This window comes from Hemitrygon akajei, chromosome 12, assembly GCF_048418815.1.
Source record: "Hemitrygon akajei chromosome 12, sHemAka1.3, whole genome shotgun sequence".
In the NCBI taxonomy this organism is placed as follows: domain Eukaryota; kingdom Metazoa; phylum Chordata; class Chondrichthyes; order Myliobatiformes; family Dasyatidae; genus Hemitrygon; species Hemitrygon akajei.
Window position 1 is genome coordinate 274,884 of NC_133135.1, and position 18,495 is coordinate 293,378.

General features: G+C 44.5%; 1 protein-coding gene across 2 annotated transcripts in view; it reads right to left on the reverse strand.

The window, feature by feature from the left end:
- Positions 1-18,495, reverse strand: part of LOC140736658 (guanine nucleotide exchange factor VAV3) — a 464,504-nt gene that overhangs the window by 87,671 nt on the left and 358,338 nt on the right. For both annotated transcript variants that reach the window (XM_073062466.1, XM_073062465.1), the window contains one exon: positions 3,795-3,928. In XM_073062466.1, the coding sequence (XP_072918567.1) occupies positions 3,795-3,928 (134 nt within the window). The remainder of the gene's footprint in view (positions 1-3,794; positions 3,929-18,495) is intronic.

Below are 18,495 nucleotides of genomic sequence, written 5' to 3' on the forward strand. Positions count from 1 at the left end.
GGGAAAGCTGTTGGAAAAGGTTCTTAGAGATAGGATCTATGGGCATTTAGAGAATCATGGTCTGATCAAGAACAGTCAGCATAGCTTTGTGAAGGGCAGATCATGCCTAACAAGCCTGATAAGAGTTCTTTGAGGAGGTGACCAGGTATATAGATGAGGGTAGTGCAGTGGATGTGATCTACATGGATTCTAGTAAGGCATTTGACAAGGTTCCACATGGTAGGCTTATTCAGAAAGTCAGAAGGCATGTGATCCAGGGAAGTTTGGCAAGGTGAATTCAGAATTGGCTTGCCTGCAGAAGGCAGAGTGTCGTGGTAGAGGGAGTACATTCAGATTGGAGGATTGTGACTAGTGGTGTCCCACAAGGATCTGTTCTGGGACCTCTACTTTTTGTGATTTTTATTAACGACCTGGATGTGGGGGTAGAAGTGTGGGTTGGCAAGTTTGCAGACGACACAAATGTTGGTGGTGCTGTAGATAGTGTAGAGGATTGTCGAAGATTGCAGAGACATTGATAGGATGCAGAAGTGGGCTGAGAAGTGGCAGATGGAATTCAACCCGGAGAAGTGTGAGGTGGTACACTTTGGAAGGACAAACTCCAAGGCAGAGTACAAAGTAAATGGCAGGATACTTGGTAGTGTGGAGGAGCAGAGGGATCTGGGGGTACATGTCCACAGATCCCTGAAGGTTGCCTCACAGGTAGATAGGGTAGTTAAGAAAGCTTATGGGGTGTTAGCTTTCATAAGTCGAGGGATAGAGTTTAAGAGACGCGATGTAATGATGCAGCTCTATAAAACTCTGGTTAGGCCACACTTGGAGTACTGTGTCCACTATAGGAAGGATGTGGAAGCATTGGAAAGGGTACAGAGGAGATTTACCAGGATGCAGCCTGGTTTAGAGAGTATGGAGTATGATCAGAGATTAAGGGAGCTAGGGCTTTACTCTTTGGAGAGAAGGAGGATGAGAGGAGACATGATAGAAGTGCACAAGATATTAAGAGGAATTGACAGAGTGGACAGCCAGCGCCTCTTCCCCAGGGCACCACTGTTCAGTACAAGAGGACATGGCTTTAAGGTAAGGGGAGTTAAGTTCAAGGGGGATATTAGAGGAAGGTTTTTCACTCAGAGAGTGGTTGGTGCGTGGAATGCACTGCCTGAGTCAGTGGTAGAGGTAGATACACTAGTGAAGTTTAAGAGACTACTGGACAGATATATGGAGGAATTTAAGGTGGGGGGTTATATGGGAGGCAGGGATTGAGGGTTGGCACAACATTGTGAGCCGAAGGGCCTGTAATGTGTTGTACTGTTCTATGTTCTCTTTGCATAATGTTTCAATGCTTCAGGACATCAGTATTGTTTTTCTCAATTTCACCAGTGTCCATATTTTTTTCCACAATAAACACACAGAAGTATCACCTTCAGCTGTGGTTCCACATACACACTGTGCTGATGACAGCATCGGCACTGGTGATTTAGGGGTCAGTGAATAAGGCTGTCTCAGCTTACAGTAGGACGGAGATCAACTGGGAAATTGGGCTGATGAATGGAAGATGGAATTTGAACTTAATCAAAAGCAAAGTGATGCATTTTGGGAAGCTTAACTGTGGCAAGACAACACAGTTAATGGTAGGGCCCTTGGATAGTGTTGTAGAACAGAGAGACTAAGGGATACAGGCAAATAATTCCCCGGAAGTAGAAGGTGGGTGGTGAAGAAAGAGTATTGCTTGCTTGCATTCATTAATTGGGGCACTGTGGACAAGAGGTGGATATCTTGTTACAGTCATAGAGTGATAGGAAAGCAAGCACAGAAACAGTCCTCTGGACCATCTGTTCCATGCTAAAACTATTTAAGCTACCTACTCCCAATGACCTGCACCTGGATCATAACCCTCCATATCCTTACTATTCATGTACCTATTCAAACTTCTCTTAAATGTTGAAATCAAGTTCACTTGGACCACTTGAGTTGGCAGCTTGTTCCACCACACTCTCATGGCCCTCTGAGTGAAGGAGCTTTCCCTCATGTTCCCCATAAACTTCTCACCTTTCACCCTTAACCCAAGAGCTCTACATGTAGTCCCACCCAACAGTGAAAAAAGCTCTATACATACTCCTCATAATTTTGTATAGCTCTATCAAATTTCCTCTCAATCTTCAACCTTCTGAAGAATACAGTCCTAACTTATTCAATCTTTCCTTATAGCTCAGGTCCTTAAGACCTGGCAACATCCTTGTAAATTTCCTTTCCACTCTTTCAACCTTATTTACATGTTTGCTGTAGGTAGTTGACCAAAACTACACACAATACTTCAAATTAGGCCTCACCAAAGTCTTATACAACTTCAACATAATATCCTATTTTCTGTACTCAGTGTGTTGATTTATGAATTCCAATATGGCAAAAGCTTTCTTTATGATCCTACCTACCTGTAACATCACTTCCAACAAATTACATAATTTGTAATACCTGTATTCCCAAATTGCTTTGTTCTACCACATTCCTCCGTACCCTACTGTTCGCTGTATAAGACCTACCCTGTTGGTCCTAATGAAGTGCAAAACCTTGCATTTGTCTGCATTACATTCCATCTGCCTTTTTTCAGCCCATTGTTCTAGTTGATGCAGATCTTCTGCAAGCCATTATAGTCTTCCTCACTTCTACTACACCCCCAATCTTGGTGTTATCCACAAAACTGCTGACCCAGTTAACCACATTATCATTTAGATCATTGATATGGAAGACAAACAACAATTCCTGATCCCTGTGGCACACCACTAGGCACCAGCCTCCCATGCATGACCTTGTCAAATGCCTTACAGAAGTCCATGTAGACAACATCCACTACCTTGCTTTCATCCACTTTCCTGGTAACTTCCTCGAAAAACTCTATCAGATTGGTTAGGCATGACCTACCATGAACAAAACCATGCTGACTATCCTTAATCAGTCCATGTCTATCCAAATATTTATATATCTGCTCCCTTAAAATACCTTCCAATAACTTTCCCAAAACTGATGTCAGACTCACCAGCCTATCATTTACTGGTTTCTGTTTAGGGCCTTTTTTAAACAACAGAATAACCCTGGCAATCCTCCAATACTCTGGTACCTCTCCTGTTGCTAAGGATAATTAAAATATCTCTGCAAGGGCTCTGGCAATTTCTGCACTTGCCTCCTGTAGGATCTATGGGAAGACTTTGTCAGGCCCTGAAGAGTTATTCACCCTGATTTGCCTCAGGGTAGTATGTACCTCTCCTCTGTAATCTGCAGTGAGACCACACCAGGTGTATTGTGTACTGTTTTGGTTGCCACATCACACAAAGCACGTGATTAAGCTAGAAAGAGGACAGAAAAGATCTCCAAGTACCTAGTTTGGACTGGAGGTCTGGATATATTAGGAGAGACTGAAAAAGTCTATCTAACACTATGACTCTATGGAGTTCCATGTCCCTTGTAGTCTTCTAGGGATTCGCAATCTTAGCTGCTTCCACCTGATTACGCCTTCATTTTCCTGAAAATGAAGAAGGGATCTCTCACAGTGCAACCCTCCCTCAGTGCTGCCCCTTCCACAATGTGACCCTCCCTCAGTTTCCCCTCCCAGAAATGTGACCCTTCCTCAGTTCTGCCTCTCCCACAGTGTGACCCTCCCTTAGTACCACCTCTCCCACAGTGACCCTTCCTCATGAATGATGTTTGAAGTCAGTCTCAGATCCCAGGGAATAGGAGATGTTCCAAGGGGTGAGTCTGCATTAGCCAGCACTGGAAGGAACTCCTCTGTTTACATGTCTTCATACCTTCCACCAGACAGAGTGTGCTTCAGCATCATGGACCTCAATAACGTCTCCCTGCTGAATGGTCAGTGCTGGACCAGTGTGGGGTGGCTGCGGCACTCCTTCATAGCACCTGGTCACCTGCATTCTTGGCAGTCCTGGAGGGGAGGAGCAAGTTCAGGTAAGTTAGGGCTATCATGATGAATTTGTCTTGTTCCCAATCTCTCTTCATCTCCAATCCTTAGGCTCACCAGTAACTCTTGGTTCATTGGACTTCTCTGAACTCACTCTTATTGGACATCTCAAACCATGCAGAATTCCAGATCATCTGCACACTTCCAGCTTTTTAGCTGCTGATTGCCTGCTAACCGTAAACATAACTCAATTCCCTGCCTATCGAAGATCAACACACCATGCACTTTCTTAACCATTCTATAAACTTGCATGGCAATTTTGAGTGATCTATGGATGTGGACCTCAAGATCCCTCTACTCCTCCACACGGCTAAGAACCCTACAATTAACCCTGTATTCTGCCTTCAAGTTTGACCTTCCATAATGTATGGGAAAAAAGGATCAATTTCTGGTTGCCTGCCAGTGACTAGTGGTATTCCGCAGTGGTCTACTTCTTTTTATACTGTCTATCAATGATTTAGATGAAGGAATAGATAGCTTTGTTGCCAGGTTTTCAGGTGATATGGAGATTGGTGCAGGGGCAGGAAGTGTTTTGGAAACAAGTAGGCTGCAGAAGGACTTAGACAGATTAGGAGAATAGGCAAGAAAATGACAAATGAAATACAATGTTGGAAAATTCATGATCATGCAGTAGAAATAAATGTGTGGACTATTTTCTAAATGGGGAAAAAGATCCACCAATCTGAGAGAAGACCATAAGACATAGGAGCTGAATTAGGCCATTCAGCCAATTGAGTCTGCTACGCCATTCCATCATGGCTGATCCCCGATCCCAGTCAACCCCATACATGTGGCTTTTTGCCATATCCTTTGATTCCCTGACTGATCAGGAAATGCTCAACTTCCACCTTAAATATTCCCATGGACTTGGCCTCTAACACAGTCTGCGGCAGAGCGTTCCACTAATTCACTGCTCTTACCTCTTTTGTAAAAGGTCACACCTCAATTTTTGAGGCTGTCCCCTCTAGTTCTGGATACCCCCAACATAGGAAACATCTTCTCCACATTTCATCCTATCTAGTCCTTTCAACATTCGGTAGGTTTCAATGAGACTCCCACATATTCTTCTAAATCAAAGTGAGGAAAGCTGCCAAAAGCTCCTCATACGTTAACCCCTTTATTCCCAGAATCATCCTCATGAACCTTTTCTGGGCTCACTCCAATGACAACACATCCTTTCTGAGATATGAGGCCCAAAACTGTTGACAATACTAACAGTGTCTCATGCTTATGTGATTTCACATGGTCTGTACATACTGGCTGTGTGATGAAAAAGGCACAACATAGAACATAGAATAGTACAGCACATTACAAGCCCTTTGGCCCACAACGTTGTGCCGACCCTCAAACCCTGCCGCTCATATAACCCCCCCACCATAAATTCCTCCATATACCTGTCTAGTAGTCTCTTAAACTTCACTGGTGTATCTGCCTCCACCGCTGACTCAGGCAGTGCATTCCACTCTCTGAGTAAAAAACCTTCCTCTAATATCCTCCTTGAACTTCCCTCCCCTTACCTTAAAGCCATGACCTCTTGTACTGAGCAGTGGTGCCCTGGGGAAGAGACACTGGCTATCCGCTCTATGTATTCCTCTTAATATCTTGTACACCTCTATCATGTCTCCTCTCATCCTCCTTCTCTCCAAAGAGTAAAGCCCTAATTCCCTTAATCTCTGATCATAATCCATATTCGCTAAACCAGGCAGCATCCTGGTATATCTCCTCTAAGGGCAGTGAATTAGTGGAATGCTCTGCCGCAGACTGTGTTAGAGGCCAAGTCCATGGGAACAACAGTGCCTCTTTCACCTCAGACGGTTGAAGAAATTTGGTATGGGGCCCCCAAATCTTAATTACTTTTTACAGGGGCACAATTGAGAATGGTGCAGACAGCCCAGCACATCTGTAGATGCGTACTTCCCACTATTCAGGACATTTACAAAGATAGGTGTGTAAAAAGGGCCCGAAGGATCATTGGGGACCTGAGTCACCCCAACCACAAACTGTTCCAGCTGCTACCATCCGAGAAATGGTACCGCAGCATAAAAGCCAGGACCAACTGGCTCTGGGACAACTTCTTCCACCAGGCCATCAGACTGATTAACTCATGCTGATACAACTGTATTTCTATGTTATATTGACGGTTCTGTTATACATATTATTTATTATAAATTGCACATTGCACATTTAGATGGAGATGTAACATAAAGATTTTTTTACTCCTTATGTATATGAAGATTGTAAGAAATAAGGTCAATTCAATTATAAAGGCTCAGAATTATCTCCTTGCTTTAATATTCTATTCCCCTTGAAATAAATGCCAACATTACATTTGCCTTCTTTACCACAGACTCAATCTGTAAATTAACCTTCTGGGAGTCTTGCACATGGACTCCTAAGTCCCTCTGCACCTCTGATGTTTGAACTTTCTCCCCATTTAGATAATAGTCTGCTCTATTGTTCCTTTTACCAAAATGCATTACTATACATTTTTAAACACTGTATTCCATCTGCCACTTTTTCGCCCATTCTTCCAATCTGTCTAAGTCCTGCTGCAATCGCATTGCTTCCTCAGCGCTACCTATGCCTCCACTTATCTTCATATCATCCACAAAATTTGCCACAAAACATCAATTCCGTTATCCAAATCATTGACAAACAATGTGAAAAGTAGCACTCCCAGTACTGACCACTGAGGAACACCACTAGTCACTGGCAGCCAACCAGAAAAGGCCCCTTTTATTCCCACTCGCTGCCTCCTGCTTGTCAGCCATTCCTCTATCCATGCCAGTATCTTTCTTGTAATGCCACAGGATTTTATCTTGATAAGCAGCCTCATGTGCAGCACCTTAACAAATGTCTTCTGAAAATCCGAATAAATAACATCCACTGCCTCTCTTTTGTCTACCCTGCTTGTTACTTTCTTGAAGAATTCTAACAGATTTGTCAGACAAGATTTCCCATTACAGAAACCATGCTGACTTTGATGAATTTTATCATTAGTTTTCAAGTTCCCTGAAACCTCATCCTTATAGACTCCAGCACTTTCCCAGCCATTAAGGTGAGACTAACAGGTCTATAATTTCCTTCCTTTTGCCTTCCTCCCTTCTTAAGGAGTGGTGTGAAAATTGCAATCTTCTGATCCTCTGGGACCACACCAAAATCAAGTGATTCTTGAAAGATCCTGACCAATGCATCCCTTATCTGTTCTGCACCCTCTCTCAGGAGTTGCAAATGGACTTGGAAGTCCTTATGTAGAACACCCTAAAGGTCAACTTGCAGGTTCTGTCGGTGGTGAGGACGACAAATGCTTTCTTAGCATTTATTTCAAGAGAAGGGATGTGATGCTAAGGCTTTATATGGCACTGGTGAGGTCTCACCTTGAGTATTGTTAACTGTTTTGGCCTCCTCATCTGAGAAACGATGTACTGGCATTGGAGAGGGTTCAGAGGAGGTCCACAAAGATGATTCCCGGAATGAAAGTGTTATCATATGAGGAATGTTAGATGGCGCTGGGTCTGTACTTGCTGGAATTTAGAAGGAAGGTCTCATTGAAATCTTTCAAACGTTGAAAGACCTAGACAGAGTAGACACTGAAAGGATGTTTCCCATGGTGGGGGAGTCCAGAACAAGAGGGCTCATCCTCAGGATAGAAGGGCATCCATTTAAAACAGAGATGTGGAGCAATTTCTTTCACCAGAGGGTGGTGAACTTGTGGATTTCTTACCACAGGCAGCTATTGAGGCCAGGTCATTGGGTGTATTTAAGGCAGAGCTTGATAGGTGCTTGATTGGACATGGCATCAAAGGTCACAGGGAGAAGGCCATGGAGTGGGGCTGAGAAGGGGGAGAAGAGGATCAGCCTTAATTGAATGGTGGAGCAGGCTCGATGGGGCAAATGGCCTAATTCTGCTCTTATGTCTTGTGGTCTTGTGTATCACATCATACTTTTCCAGGTTGAGTACCAGCTGCCACTTCTCATCCCAGCTCTGCATCCTCTCAATATCCTCTTGTAACCTGCAATAACCTTCCACATTATCTACACCACCAACCTTCGTGTCACCTGCATGAATATGAATAGCCCCAATCTCCTGCCTGCTCCCCATAATCCTTCATGCCTGACCAATCAAGAATCTATCACTCTCTGCCTTAAATATACATTTAGATTTGGCCTCCACAGCTGCCTTGTGCAAAAAATTCCACAGATTCACCTATCTCTGGCTAAAGAAATTCCTCCTCATCTCTATTCTAAAAGGATGTCCCTCTATTCTGAGGCTGTGTCCTCTGCTCTTAGACTCTCCCACCATCAGAAACATCCTCTCCACTTCCGCTCTATCACCATTTCACCATTTGATACATTTCAATGAGGTCAAACCTCTTTCTTCTGAATTCTAGTGAATAAAGGCACAGAGCCATCAAATGCTCTTCATATGACAAGCCATTCAATCCTGGAACACATTTTTGTGAACCTCCTTTGAACCTTTTGCAGTTTCAGCATATCCTTTCTAAGATAAAGGATCCAAACCTGCTCACAACACTCCAAGTGAGGCCTTGCCAGTGCTTTATAAAGTCTCAACATTACATCCTTGCTTTTATATTCTAGTCCTCTTGAAATGAATGCCAACATCACATTTGCCTTCCTTATCACAGACTCAACCTGCAAGTTAGCCTTTAGGAAATCCTGCAGAAGAACTCCCAAGTCCGTTTGCAACTCAGTTTTTGTATCTTCTCTCCACTTAGAAGACAAGTCAATCCTTCCATTTCTTCTACCAAACTGCATTACCATACACTTCCCAACACTGTATTCCATCTGCCACTTCTTTGCCCATTCTCCTCATCTGTCTGTCTTTCTGTAGCCTCTCTACTTCCACAAAACTACCTATCTTTATATCATCTGAAAACTTTGCAATGAAACCATCATAGAAACATCGAAAACCTACAGCACAATACAGGCCCTTCGGCCCACAAAGTTGTGCCGAACATGCCCCTACCTTAGAAATTACTAGGTTTACCCATAGCCCTCTATTTTACTAAGCTCCATGTACCTATCTAAAAGTCTCTTAAAAGACCCCAACATATCCACCTCCACCACCATTGCCGGCAGCCCATTCCACACACTCACCACTCTCTGAGTAAAAAACTTACCCCTGACATCTCCTCTGTACCTACTCCCCAGCACCTTAAACCTGTGTCCTCTTATGGCAACCATTTCAGCCCTGAGAAAGAGCCTCTGACTATCCACACGATCAATGCCTCTCATCATCTTATACACCTCTATCAGGTCACCTCTCATCCTTCTTCGCTCCAAGGAGAAAAGGCTGAGTTCACTCAACCTGTTTCCATAAGGCATACTCCCCAATCCAGGGAACATCCTTTTAAATCTCCTCTGCACCCTTTCTATGGCTTCCACATCTTTCCTGTAGTGAGGCAACCAGAACTGAGCACAGTACTCCAAGTGGGGTCTGACCAGGGTCCTATATAGCTGCAACATTACCTCTTAGCTACTAAATTCAAATCCGCCATTGATGAAGGCCTATACATCATACACCTTCTTAATCATAGAGTCAACATGCGCAGCTGCTTTGAGCGTCCTATGGACTCGGACCCCAAGATCCCTCTGATCCTCCACAATGACAAGAGTCTTACCATTAATACTATATTTCGTCATCATACTTGACCTACCAAAATGAACCACTTCATACTTATCTGGGTTGAACTCCATCTGCCACTTCTCAGCCCAGTTCTGCAACCTATCAACGTCCCGCTGTAACCTCTGACAGCTCTCCATACTATCCACAACATCTCCAACTTTTGTGTCATCAGTAACTTTGCTAACCCATCCATCCACTTGCTTATCCAGGTCATTTATAAAAATCTGGTGCTCTTCTCCCCCTTTCTTTCTCCCTAGGCTTCCCACCCCATGGTCCTTTCCCTTCTCCAGCTCTGTATCCCTTTTGCCAATCACCTTTCCAGCTCTTAGCTTCACCCCACCCCCTCCTGTCTTCTCCTATCATTTCAGATTTCCACCTCCCCTCCTACTTTCAAATCTCTTACTATCTCTTTTTTTCAGTCAGTCCTGACGAAGGGTCTCGGCCCGAAATGTTGACAGTGCTGCCTGGCCTGCTGTGTTCCACCAGCATTTTGTGTGTTTAACCAGAAAAGGATCCTTGTATTCCCACTTGCTGTGTCCAACCAATCAGCTAATACTCTAACCACGCTAGTAACTTTCGTGTAATACCATTGGCTCTTATCTCGGTAAGCGGCCTCATGTGTGGCACCTTGTCAAAAGCCTTCTGAAACTCCAAATATATAATATCCACTGCATCCCCTTTATCTATCCTACTTGTAATCTCAAAGAATTCCAGCAGGTTCCTCAGGCAAGATATTTCCTTAAGGAAACCATGCTGACTTTGCCCTATCTTGTCCTGTGTCACCAAGTACTCCATAACCTTATCCTTAGCAATTGTCTCCAACATCTTCCCAACCACTCAGGCTTACTGGTCTATAATTTTTTTCTGCTGCCTTCCTCTTTTCTTAAAGAGTGGAGTGACATTTGCAATTTTCCAGTCCTCTGGCACCTGGGGGGGGGGGGAAACCGTTCCCGGAATGACAATGGTGACTGCATGCTCCATCATCAAAGACACCCAGGCACAAATGTATCTCTGGAAGAGAGGCAGGCAGTCCGTCTGGGAACAGCCCTTTACTGTCTGCTCCCTGAACCTGTGAATGGTCCTCTTGGCCAGGCCTTGGAGCAAGTTAACCAGGAGATCCTTTGAGCAACTTGCCCCCTTCTGAACTGTGTGCCTATATATCATGAGTATGGTACTTAAATATAACCAAAACCTGAGAAGCAGTTCCTTTAGATATTCAAATAGGGACTGTGACCTCTCACACTCCATATAAATGTGGTACACTGACTCCTTCCAGTAAGAGCATAGACAAGTGGACAGGGCATCAGTGAACTGACTTAAAAACCTGTTGCTTGGTACAGCCCTGTGCAACAGCTTCCACTCCAGGTCCCTAATTTACAGGGGAAGGATCCTGCATAAAGAGATTTCCACTGGGGACCTCCCATAATAAGAACCTAAGAAATAGGAGTCTGGTCAGCAGATTAAGGCATGGAAGTGAAAGGTATGCAGGAGCAGCCCGTACAAGAACTGCCTTGATGTGTCTTGGAGGGGCACAGTGGGCATCACCGCAAGTCAGCTCACAGTATGTGCGACCCTCTCCCAAGAGGTATGTCAGACCTTGGTTCTGATGAGCAACTCCAGCTGACCAGGTGCTAGCACAGCTAGGACCATCCTCAACATTCACCATGATGGGATGGGAACCAGATAGAGAAGATGTTTCCTCTGGTGGGGGAGTCTAAGACCAGTGGACACGGTCTCAGAATAGAGGAGGAGGTTTGTCAGTGCTATTGGTGGTGGGGTTTAAACTAAATTTGCAGGGGGTTGGGAACCAGAGTGCCAGAGCAAATAGTGGAGCAGGGGTGAAAATAAATGATGTTAAAGGTTCATGCAAAGTCACAAATAGAAGGGTTGTGTGTGGTGGTAATAGTCTTCTAAGGTGTGCCCATTTCAATGCGAGGAGTATTGTGGGGAAGGCTGATGAGCTGAGGGCATGGATTGACAGGTGGAATTATGACATTGTAGCCATTAGTGAAACTTGGCTACAGGAGGGGCAGGACTGGCAGCTTAACGTTCTGGGGTTCCAATGTTTCAGACGTGGTAGAGGCAGAGGGATGAAGGGTAGGGGGGGGGGGTGGCATTGCTAGTCAGGGAAAATGTTACAGCAGTGCTCAGGCAAGACAGATTAGAGGGCTTGTCTACCAAGGCCATATGGGTGGAGCTGAGAAACAGGAAAGGTATGTCCACATTAATGGGGTTGTATTATAGACCACCCAATAGTCAGCGAGAATTGGAGGAGCAAATCTGCAGAGAAATAGCAGACAACTGCAGGAGACAGAAAGTTGTGATAGTAGGGGGTTTTAATTTTCCACATATTGATTGGGACTCACATACTGTTAACGGTCTAGACGGGTTAGAGTTTGTAAAATGTGTTCAGGAAAGTTTTCTAAATCAGTATATAGAGGTACCGACTAGAGAAGATGCAATATTAGATCTCCTATTAGGAAACGAGTTAGGACAGGTGACGGAAGTGTGTGTAGGGGAACACTTTGGTTCCAGTGATCATAACACCATTAGTTTCAACTTGATCATGGATAAAGATAGATCTGGTCCTTGGGTTGAGGTTCTAAACTGGAAAAAGGCCAAATCTGAAGAAATGAGAAAGGATGTGATTGGTAAGTGGAAGGCCTTCAAAGGAGAAATTTTGACAGTGCAGAGTTTGAATGTTCCTGTCAGGATTAAAGGCAAAGTGAATAAGATTAAGGAACCTTGGTTCTCTAGGGATATTGGAACTCTGATAAAGAAGAAGAGAGAGATGTAGGACATGTATAGGAAACAGGGAGCAAATAAGCTGCTTGAGGAATATAAAAAGTGCAAAAAAATGATTAAGAAAGAAATCAGGGCTAAAAGAAGATACGAGGTAGCTTTGGCAGTCAAGGTGAAGGATAATCCAAAGAGCTTCTACAGGTATATTAAGAGCAAAAGGATAGTAAGGGATAAAATTGGTCCTCTTGAAGATCAGAGTGGTCGGCTAGGTATGGAACCAAAATAAATGGGAGGTATCTTAAATGGTTTTTTTTTGCGTCTGTTTTTTTTCTAAGGAAACTGGGATGGAGTCAATGGAAACAAGGCAAACAAGTAGTGAGGTCATGGAATCTATATAGATTGAAGAGGAGGAGGTGCTTGCTACCTTGAGGCAAATCAAGAGTAGATAAATCCCCACGACCTGACAGGGTATTCCCTTGGACCTTGAAGGAGACTAGTGCTGAAATTGCAGGGGCTCTGGCAGATATATTTAAAATGTTGGTATCTACGGGTGATGTGCCAGAGGATTGGAGGATAGCTCATGTTGTTCTGTTGTTTAAAAAAGGCTCTAAAAGTAATCCGGGAAATTATAGGCCGTTAAATTTGACGTCAGTGTAGGTAAATTATTGGAAAGAGTACGAAGAAATCGGATCTACAAGTATTTAGATAGATAGGGACTTATTAGGGAGAGTCAACATGGCTTTGTTCGTGGTAGGTCATGTTTAACAAATCTATTAGAATTTTTCAAGGAGGTTACCAGGAAAGTGGATAAAGGGATTTCTTCGGCAGTTTGAACAGGGCACGACTGCATAAGTGCATGAAAGTTGGCCCATGAGGCACCCGGAGAATATAAAAAGCGAGCAGAGTAACGGAGCGGGCAATGGAGTAGTGGGAGACAGAATAGGAAGGCTTTGGCTCCAGAGGCTTCGGCGAGCAGAGGCTGAGGACAAGCTTCACTCCAAGGCTGGGTAAGTTCCTTTAATTAATTTAATTACCTTAGGAGTGGGTAATGGAGGCAGCTGTTAGGGCAGTCGAGTGCTCCGATTGCAGTATGTGGGAAGTCAGGGTGAGCACAATTGTCCCTGATGACTACACCTGCAAAAGGTGCATCCAGCTGCAGTTCCTCACAAACCGAGTTAGGGAACTGGAGCTGGAGCTGGATGAACTTCGAATCATTCGGGAGGCAGAGGCAGAAATAAACAGGAGTTACAGGGAAATAGTCACCCCTAAGAGTCAAGAGACAGGTAGCTGGGTGACTGTCAGGAGAGGGAAGGGGAATAGAGAGAAAGAGCAGAGCATCCCTGTGGCTGTTCCCATCAATAATAAGTATACCGTTTTGGATATTGTTGGTGGGGACGACCTCCCAGGGACAAGTTGCAGTGGTTGCATCTCTGGCACTGAGACTGGACCCTCAGCTCAGAAGGGAAGGAGGGAAAAGAGGAGAGCAGTAGTGATAGGGGATTCGATAGTTAGGGGGACAGATAAGAGGTTCTGTGGAAGAGATCGAGAATCCCGGATGGTCTGTTGCCTCCCTGGTGCCAGGGTCAGCGATATCTCGGATTGAGTTCTCAATATTCTCAAGAGGTAGAGTGAACAGCCGGATGTCGTGGTCCATGTAGGGACCAATGACGTGGGTAGGAAGAGTGAGAAGGTCCTGAAAGGTGAGTTTAGGGAGTTAGGCGCCAAGTTAAAGGACAGGACCTCTAGGATAGCAACCTCAGGATTGCTACCAGTGCCACGTGCAGGTGGGTTTAGAAATAGTATGATAGCGCAGATCAACACGTGGCTGAAGACATGGTGCAGGAGGGAGGGCTTCAGATTTATAAATAATTGGGCAGTTTTCCAGGAAAGATGTGACCTGTTCCAGCAGAACGGCTTACATCTGAACTGGAGGGGGACAAATATTCTTGCAGGTAGGTTTGCTAGAGAGGCTACAGTGGATTTAAACCTGATACAAAGGGGGAGGGGAACCAGAGTGTAGGAACAGATCTATCACAGAAGGAAGAAAAAGAAGATAGTAAAGTTGTTTGCACCGTTAGTGATAAACAGAGAGTAAGAGGTGGAGAATTTTTTAAATGCATTTATTTTAATGCTAGGAGCATTGTAAGAAAGATGGATGAGCTTAGAGCATGGATTGATACCTGGAAATATGATGTTGTAGCTATTAGTGAAACATGGTTGCAGGAGGGGTGTGATTGGCAACTAAATATTCCTGGATTTCATTGCTTCAGGTGTGAGAGAATCGGGAGGACAAGAGGGGGAGATGTTGCATTGCTTGTCAGAGAAAATATTACAGCGGTGCTCTGGCAGGATAGATTAAAGGGTTTGTCTAGGGGGACTATTTGGGTAGAATTGAGGAATGGGAAAGGTGTAGTAACACTTATAGCGGTGTATTATAGACCACCAAATGGGGAGCAAGAATTGGAGGAGCAAATTTGTAAGGAGATAGCAGATATTTGTAGTAAGCACAGGGTTGTGGATTGTGGGAGATTTTAATTTTCCACACATAGACTAGGAAGCCCATACTGTAAAAAGGGCTGGATGGTTTGGAGTTTGTAAAATGTGTGCAGGATAATCTTTTGCAGCAATACATAGAGGTACCAACTAGAGAAGGGGCAGTGTTGGATCTCCTGTTAGGGAATGAGATAGGTCAGGTGATGGAGGTATGTGTTGGGGAGCACTTTGGGCCCAGTGATCACAATGACGTTAGTTTCAATATAATTATGGAGAAGGATAGAACTGGACCCAGGGTTGAGATTTTTGATTGAAGAAAGGCTAACTTTGAGGAGATGCGAAAGGATTTAGAAGGAGTGGATTGGGACAATTTGTTTTATGGGAAGGATGTAGTAGAGGAATGGAGGTCATTTAAAGGTGAAATTTTGAGGGCACAGAATCTTTATGTTCCTGTTAGGTTGAAAGGAAAGGTTAAAAGTTTAAGAGAGCCATGGTTTTCAAGAGATATTGGAAACTTGGTTTGGAAAATGAGAGATATCTACAATAAATAGTGACTCCTGATGAAGGGTTTCAGCCCGAAACGTCGTCACTACCTCCTCCCATAGATGCTGTCTGGCCTGCTGAGTTCTGCCAGCATTTTGTGTTTTTATTACTAGAATGTTACCTGGGTTTCAGCACCTAAGTTACAGAGAAAGGTTGAACAAGTTAGGTCTTTATTCTTTGGAGCGTAGAAGGTTGAGGGGGGACTTGACAGAAGTATTTAAAATTATGAGGGGGATAGATAGAGTTGACATGGATAGGCTTTTTCCATTGAGAGTAGGGGAGATTCATACAAGAGGACATGAGTTGAGAGTTAAGGGGCAAAAGTTTAGGGGTAACATGAGGGGGAACTTCTTTACACAGAGAGTGGTAGCTGTGTGGAACGAGCTTCCTGTAGAAGTGGTAGAGGCAGGTTCGGTATTGTCATTTAAAATAAAATTGGATAGGTATATGGACAGGAAAGGAATGGAGGATTATGGGCTGAGTGCAGGTCGGTGGGACTAGGTGAGAGTAAGCATTCGGCATGGACTAGAAGGGCCAAGATGGCCTGTTTCTGTGCTGTAATTTTTATATGGTTATATGCAAGGCAGTGGATGTTGTCTACATGGACTTCAGTAAGGCCTTTGACAAGGTCCCACATGGGAGGTTAGTTAGGAAGATTCAGTTGCTAGGTATACATGGAGAGGTCATAAATTAGATTAGAAATTGGCTCAATGGGAGATAGAGTTTAAGAGTTGCAGGGTAATGATGCAGCTCTATAAAACTCTGGTTAGGCTACACTTGGAGTACTGAGTCCAGTTCTGGTTGCCTCACTATAGGAAGGATGTGGAAGCATTGGGAAGGGTACAGAGGAGATTTACCAGGATGCTGCCTGGTTTAGAGAGTATGCATTATGATCAGAGATTAAGGGAGCTAGGACTTTACTCTCTGGAGAGGAGGATGAGAGGAGACATGATAGTGGTATACAAGATATTAAGAGGAACAGATAGAGTGAACAGCCAGCACCTCTTGCCCAGGGCACCACTGCTCAATACAGGAGGACATAGCTTTAAGGTAATGGGAGGAAAGTTCAAGGGGGATATTACAGGAAGGTTTTTTTTACTCAGAGAGTGGTTGGTGAGTGGAATGCACTGCCTGAGTCAGTGGTGGAGGCAGATACACTAGTGCAATTTAAGAGACTACTAGACAGGTATACGGAGGAATTTAAGGTGGGGGATTATATGGGAGGCAGGGTTTAAGGGTCGGCACAACATTGTGGGCTGAATAGTCTGTACTGTGCTGTATTGTTCTTTGAAACCTTTCAAATGTTGAAAGGCCTAGACATAGTAGATGTAGAAAGGGTGTTTCCCATGGTGGGGAGTCTAGGATAAAAGGGCACAACCTCAGGATAGAGAAGCGCCCTTTCAAAACAGTGATGTGAAGAAATTTCTTTAGCTAAAGGGTGATGAATTTGTGGAGTTTGTTACCATACATAGCTGTGGAGGCCAGGTGGTTGGGTGCTTTTAAGCCAGTGATTTGTAGGTTCTTGATTGGACATGGCATCAATAGTTATGCAGAGAAGTCCAGGGAATGGGTTGAGGAGGTGAAAAAAGAAGGATGATTGAATGGCAGTGCAGACTCGATGGGCCAAATGGCCTAATTCTGCTCCTTTGTTTTATGGTTTGTTTATAACTAAATCTTCTGGTATCCAATTACAAACAAGAGAAAATCTGCAGATGCTGGAAATCCGAGCAATACACACAAAATGCTGGAGGAACTCAGCAGGTCAGGCAACATCTAGGAAAAGAGTATAAGGCAGCATATACTCTTTTCTGCTGAAGGGTTTCAGGCTGAAATGTTGACTGTACACTTCTCCTAGATGCTGCCAGGCCTGCTGAGTTCCTCTAGCATTTTGTGTGTGTTGCACTTGGTATCCTGCTTTATATTATTGGTTAGTCTGCCCTCATATTTCATCTTTTCCCTTCTTATTGCTTTTCAGTTGCCTTTTGTTGGATTTTAAAAGCTTCCCAATCTCAAAGGCATTCAACAAACTCTCTCTCTTGCAATCTGACACCATCCCAATTTTCACAATTGAATTGCATACTTAAGTCCAACATTACAATTCTGTCATACCCTTATTACATGCCTTTTGCAGCTCACTTTGCAATCTCAACCTCACACAGGAGCCCTGTCCCTTCTTCACCCTACATCCCTTCTCCAGGGTTTCCAGGAATCTCTTACATTGGCATTTCTCCTTGCGGATCACTTCAGTCTCCTTCCTTTCTTTTGGAGGATAGTGTGGAAAGACTGAGCAACCCCTTGCAGTCCTGACCAGCGATCAGTGGCCAGCTGGGTTTAAACGATTTTCTCCAGTAGTCCTCCACAGCTGTGATTCCATGCTGGATTTGAGGAAGTCCGCCATGTCGGCTTCAAGAGTGTCCTCTTCCCCATCACTGACTAACGCCCACATCACCCTCCAAGCAGTCATCGTCTGCACCCGACATGACCAACTCACCCCTCTCCGTGGCACCACAATGGACATCCTCATCCCCAGGATCACTGACATAGGGAGGCCTTGCCACCACTGGATCTAGATGCAGGGCAGGGCAGATCCCCCACTTACTGTACTGTACATTCCGACTCAGAGCAGACAGCCTACTATTCCTCCTGGAGTTTGAATGGACGACACAATCCATTTGGGTCATGCTCATCTCCACACCCTTGTCACCCTCCCGGAAGCAGTAGTAGGAGTGTCCCCACTCTCTGCACCTGTTGGGACACCCTTCCTCTGAATAACTGTGTGGGATGCTGACCTGGGGTACTACATTACCCCTTCATAGGCCAGTGCTGGAAGCCTCTCAGCAGTGTAATTGGCCTTGACCTAAGCAATAATATGGGAAACTAACCCCAGTGACACCACCCACAGGCGATCCCTGTTCTACAGAGTTTTGCCCCTCCGCAGGGAATACTCACTCTGGGTGTGCAGCCTCTACTGATGGTAAGTCTGTCTACTCACATGCTCCTTCTAATATGGCTCTGCTCACCAGTGCACAGGACACATGCTCAGGAGATACCACTTCAGAAGAGGGCCCCTGTATGGCAGGACTATTCTCCAGCTCTGAGGAGACAT